The sequence below is a fragment of the Labrus bergylta genome, chromosome 22 (assembly GCF_963930695.1).
Source record: "Labrus bergylta chromosome 22, fLabBer1.1, whole genome shotgun sequence".
Classification (NCBI taxonomy): domain Eukaryota; kingdom Metazoa; phylum Chordata; class Actinopteri; order Labriformes; family Labridae; genus Labrus; species Labrus bergylta.
In genome coordinates, this window is record NC_089216.1 from 15,689,191 (window position 1) to 15,695,190 (window position 6,000).

Consider the following 6,000-nt stretch of genomic DNA (forward strand, 5'->3'; position numbering starts at 1 on the left):
AATAAATCAAAAATATATATATGTATGAAGAAAAATGATAAAACAATCAAATTAAAGGTATAGTGTTCATGTGACCATCATAGAAACAAAGAGGAAAATATATATATCCATACATACATGCACATAGGTATACACACATACATATACATTCATACACACTCATGCAATATTTGAGAAGAACTGAAAAGAGGGGTCTCACAGGGACATCGGGGGGTCAGGCAAGAGACCCCCTCCACCCGACCCACGGCCCCCAACAGCAGCTGACAGCCCCAGCAGGATAAAGACTGGGCGGGTTAGATTAGATTTTTTCACTTGATTGAGAAGGTTGTAGATTGCTGTTGGTTATATTAATTTTGGAATTTTTTTAAATTGTTGATATCGGAGGAACTGGTCCCTCCCAACCCGTATTTCTGGATGAATGTATTGAATGATATAAATTGGTGGTTTTAAGGAGATGGAGGTGAGTGATTTCCTTTTGTTGCCATGATGGAAAGTGGATGGGGGTGTTGTGTAGCTGGAGGTCTGGATTGTGCCATACTGGGGTGTATCTACATGGTGCTAGTGATGACTTGGTGATATTATGGGTTATCCACCAGGCTGCCAGAGGTGAGGAGATGGTGATGGTTTTGTGGTAGTCCTGTTCCTTAATTGATTGTGGTAGGAAGGAAAAGCCCCTTTTTCAAACAACGATTAACTTCAATTCATTTGTAGTTTGACTTTTATCCCCCAGTTACGGCTGCAACCTTCCTGGTGTTACAGTCTGAGTGAGTGACACGTCAGCCTCACACAAGTTGATGATTTTTCAGTGAAATTCATTGTCCTGGTCTTTTCTCATTCTTGTCCTGCCTTGGTCTAGATCTTATCTCGGTCTCTGAGCACTCTGGTCTCGACTAGTCATGCTGGCTATCATGAGTTTTTTGTTCATTATTACCGACTATTATAGAGAGACTAGAGCACAAAACAAGTGTATTGTCATTTGGGAATTCATATAAATTAAGTTATATCGTTTGAAGTTCTGTGATCACTGATGACGCTCATCAAACATATTGAGGAGCTCAGTCTGAGTTTAAAAACAGTGTTTATGTCTCATCATGATGTGTTTTTACTCGTCCTTTGTGAAGTTATCATGGAGAAACTGCATTTCTTAATGTAGTCACTGGCTCCATTATTATGAGGTATCTTAAGACAGATTGTGATAAAAGAAAATAAAAGTCAAAAGTCAATTTAAAAAAAAAAGAAAAAAGACAAAAAGTGTATTTCTCATTGATTTAATGAACAGATTTTTATTATCAGGAAACAATACACACACATATGAAGCAAGAAGCTAATATTTATTCTTTAGAAACATGAAATAAAGACAGAGAGAGAGAGGTGCAGAGTGAGAGCAGTATCACAGTAAAACCAGCAGCAGAGTCCCAGTGAGGCATTACTGGGAACACTGGTCTCTACTCAGACTCTCTGAGACTGGAGCCTGGGCGCCCTGGGTGGCCTCACAGGTCACTGAGCCCACCTTCCTCCACTGCTCTGCAGAGAGCCTCAGGGTGCTGCTCCAGCTGTAGAGAGCGTCCTTCTCCAGCACTGCAGGGCTCCTGCTCTCCTCCCAGCTGCTGCTGCTGCTGCCGTCCACCTTCCAGGCCAGACTCCAGCCTGAGGGGAAGCCCTTGTTGGCCAGGCACATGAGCGTGGCCTTCCCCTGCTCCAGCTCCTCATTGGAGGGGGGCAGCACCGTCAGGGTGGGACGCACATCACCTATAGGAGACACCAATCAGATTAGAGGACAGGGAGCACACAACTGTCAATCAAACACCACACCCTGTAGAACACCTTTAATGTCTGAGAGTTGATTTTCTTTTTTAGGAGTCTCCTTTTCGTGCTCCAACACTGCAGCATTGGCTGCTGCCCTGCTAACGGATGAAGATTGGGATGAGGATGAAGAGGTAGAGTGTTGTGATCTTGCTGCACATGCAGGAACTTGTTCTGTGTTCTTATTCTGTTCTTTGCCACCAGCATCATTAAAGGATGCTCCTTGCAATCCATCTTTGCCAGTATGTGACATTTCTTAATTTTGGAGTTCTAAAAGAAGAGGTAAGTAGATGCCTGCGTGTTTGGGGAAGCTGCCTTTTCCAGGATCTTTTTCCCTGATGCTGTAGAGCCCGCCGTGAAGCCCCTTTTTTACGATTCTGTCCTCAATGTGTGTGTCTGTACACAAATTGACAGATAGCTTACAGACTTCGCGAGAAATGAGAGGCTGGAGTAAATTCAAATGCTTTACTGTTGTCATCATACTCATGAAGCTTCTTTCATTGTAAAACTGAAAAATATAAAATAAAACAAGCACAAATTAAAGGATGCTATCTTAAACATTAGCATTTTTAGTTTGTAAATTATCTGTCTTTAAACTATGCAAAATGCATCAAATATATAAAATAGTTTGTATGTATAAATATAAAGATCTGTTCTTGTGAATTAACTTACAAGGGATGCTTTCCAAGGCACACAGGCAGGAAGGAAAGAAAAAGCTGGCTTGTGCTGCAGGCCGACCACATGGAAAATAAATGAAGCCCCTCCTAACTAGTCTCATAATTGAGTCACATGACTTAGAATGACCAATCAGAAAATACAGTCAAAATAAAGAGCAACAATTAAATTATCTCAAATGACCAGCAGGGGGAAACAGAATTAAAATGAATTTAAACATTCCTGCTATGCATGACAGTCCATATCGATTGTTAGAAAAACCTCATGAATAGAACATTATTTAGCAGCTGTCTTTGAGGTTGTCAAAGTGTGATTTATGTGGATCAAATATAAAAATCTGTATTTTAACATTAGGTTTAATATTCATACTGAAACTTACTTCCAACATCCAGTCTGCTTCCTCCACCAAAAGTCCACCACAGTGGTACAAAGTCATTGAGCGGCCGTACAAAAACCTCTCACTGTAGAGACACACGGCTCTCTGACTTTAACACACTGAACTCAAACTACCACAACTCCACATGTCACCTTACCATGAGAGTGAAAATCATCTATTTCCCAACAAATAAAAACTCTGGCTTCAAACATTTTACCTTCATTTAAATTCAGTCTGTGTTTCTGTTTTAAACAGAAATCCTTTAAAATCAAATTTTGTCTTTATTCTTTCTAAAACAAGAGATTTAAAAAGTAATGGTCAGTATTTTTTTTTCCTGCATGCTTGAATATGAAGACAAAAGACACCAGAATAACTTACTGATTGAATAAAAAGCTGAATACTTACTTCCAATATCCAGTCTGGTTCCTCCACCGAACGTGTACCACAGTGATACAAACTGATGGAGTCGTCGTACAAAAACCTCTCGCTGTAGAGACACACGGCTCTCTGACTCTGACACAAACACAGACACCTGAATGAGTCTCTGCCTGCAAGACCTCTGAGACCAAAAGAAAACAGAATTTAAAAAGTTTATAACAAATTAAAGAATGTCTTTCTTTGAGATATTTAAACTTTAAATCATTTTTAAATCATTTTCTCAAGAATATCATTAATTACGACTCGTGATTTATATCAGAATAAATGTTTCTAGAAGCATGAACATGAAATCATACTTCATTTATTTTGAAAGTTTTCTCATTAATTGTATAATTAATTGATTGATTGATAAACAGAGTAATGACAGTGATCCCTGTTGGAGTCAGTCAGAACATTTCCATAGAGAGCCACTTTGCATCAGCAGCACCATGCTCCAGTGCTCTGGGAGAGTTTATAGTCCTGACAGTTGAACACTGGATGACTGACAGCTGTCCTTCATCACAACAGAAATCCTCGTCCTCATCATCTAAAACATGACGTATTAATACACTTATTCAAATAGGATCAAAGGGGAGAAATATGTGGAATGATGAACAGTATCAAGATGAAATCAAACTCTCTCTATGTGATCTGTTGTTAGATGTTAAAACAGTTATGTCACACATCTTTTCATAGTGTCGGCACATTCTTCTAACATATACTGAATTATTTTTTGACAAGGTTACCAATTATCCATGGCGTTGAAAAGAATGGAGAGCAATAGACAAGTCATCCCACAAGTAAGTAGAATTATTTAGGTAATCCATAATCCACTTCACCATGTTCCTCTAACACTAATAAGTGTCTCTAGTCTGTCCACAAACCCCCCAATGATGAGAAAAGTCCATCCTCTCTTTCTTCTGTCTGCTCCACTTTTCAGAAGATGTGTGCTCAAACAAGCCGTTTGGAGATTTTCCCTTCATGACATCACAAAGGGCAGCAACCCCTCCCCCAGGTGGGTGACACTCCCACAGCCAGGTGTTTGTTCTGCCCTCTGAGTCTGCCTTTTCACCGTAAACAATAGGACATGGAGCGAGAAAGCCCGAGACACCCAAGCCCTTCCAGATAGGGGGCGTGGTCAGACACAGCTCATTTACATATTTAAAGGTACAGACACAGAAACAGCCTGCTCTAAGCAGGGCTGAAATAGAGGAGTTTATAGGCATGATCAAATACAGGATCAGAGTGGATTTAGAACAAGAAACTTCACACACATGTTTTGGTGAGCTCTGGGAATTAATTAGACTGATTGAAGAGGAGGACAATATGTGACCTTAAAAGAGGATGTTGTGTTTTGGGGGAGCATAAAGTAAGACTTGAAACAGGTACCAGCATTGTTTGACTTTTTTTTGGCAGGTGGTCTTCATTTGCCTTTATTATAGAGATAGGAAAGTGGATAAAGTTGGAAATCATGGAAACAATATGATGGAAAGGATCCACATGTTGGCTTTGAACCTGGGCCAACAGCCTCCGTACATGGGGCGAGCGCACTAACAACTACGCCAGCTGTGCCCATTTTTGTTTGATTTTTACTGATAACTTATCCAAGTAATAAATTCTGGTTTCATGACAACCAAACTAGGACTTCAGGTTCAGGTTCAGGTGACTGTATCTGTGGGCAGATTTGTTTTGCAGCTAGCAAAGCGACGTCCATCATCAGGGCTGATAAGAGAAAGAAATATCAGTCAATAAGATCTATAAAAAATCAGAATGAAACAACCATTTGAATTAAGCAACACTCGTATGATGAAGATCAACTTCATGAACTTTTTAAGACCAACATGATTCAGCTTGTAGCCTCCAGCAGGGTCATCAAAGGTTGTAATGTTTGTAAAACCCCAAGATGAACCAGGCGGACAACGACGTAGCAATGTATATGCTTTTAATCCAGAGAGCTGCCGGTTACCTTCACAAACAGTGACTAACTAACCATGACTGCTCTATATAAATGTGACGCCCATAGATGGCGATGTTGCTTCACTTAAAGCTGTCATCAACATTACATTGCTCTTTCTTTTTTCTTTTTAACAAAGAAACAAAATAATGCAAATGTTGCTATACTGAACCTGCTCTTCAAACATGCTTCAAAACTTTCCTGATAACAGAACATTTTAAATCTGAAATTAAAACAGAATAGATCAAATCTGTCTGAAAACAGAAAAATCTAGTTTTCTTTTCTTTTTTTCTTTTAACTGTTAAACTATAGAATAATTGAAATTAAGAAATAAACAAAAACTGTCCATCTTGGATTTCCAATGTCATTGTCTCTCTACTCCACACATTTCAAGTAGCAATTGTTTATTTGTAGTCCTTCAAGTATGTGGGAGGACATCTGAGTCGTGTGGGGTATCTTGGTGTAGTTGTGGTTGTAGAGGCTTCACTGTATTCACGACCTTCGTCATCAGGATCAGCTGAGATGTCCAGTAGCTGTGGTGGTATCTTCTTGAAGAATGAAGAATTCCTGACGATGCAGTGCCCATCTCTAGCCGCTGTAACCATGGAGCCTTTGGTATTGGTCACAGTGTGTGGCTTGTTGTTGTATGGTGTGGTGAGCTTGTTTTTCTTGGGCTGACGATGAAGTACAGTGTCCCCTGGAGTAAGTGTGTGTGGTTTGGCATGACGATGAAAGTCAGCATGAGATTTCATTTTGTCCTTAGCCTTGTTGTCCT

At 39.9% G+C, this 6,000-nt stretch overlaps 1 long non-coding RNA gene and 1 gene segment (V, D, J or C); both read right to left on the reverse strand.

Moving 5' to 3' along the window:
* Positions 1-1,252: 1,252 nt before the first annotated feature.
* Positions 1,253-3,029, reverse strand: LOC136177488 (Ig kappa-b4 chain C region-like). The segment is given in 3 exon segments: positions 1,253-1,749; positions 2,858-2,933; positions 3,012-3,029. Coding segments are annotated over 3 exon segments (417 nt in total).
* Positions 3,030-3,276: 247 nt separating this feature from the next.
* LOC136177407 (uncharacterized) lies at positions 3,277-3,919 on the reverse strand. The gene is made up of 2 exons (XR_010665013.1): positions 3,589-3,919; positions 3,277-3,413 (listed from the first exon to the last, which is right to left on the reverse strand). It is a non-coding gene; the product is annotated as an uncharacterized lncRNA (long non-coding RNA).
* Between the last annotated feature and the right edge of the window lie 2,081 nt (positions 3,920-6,000).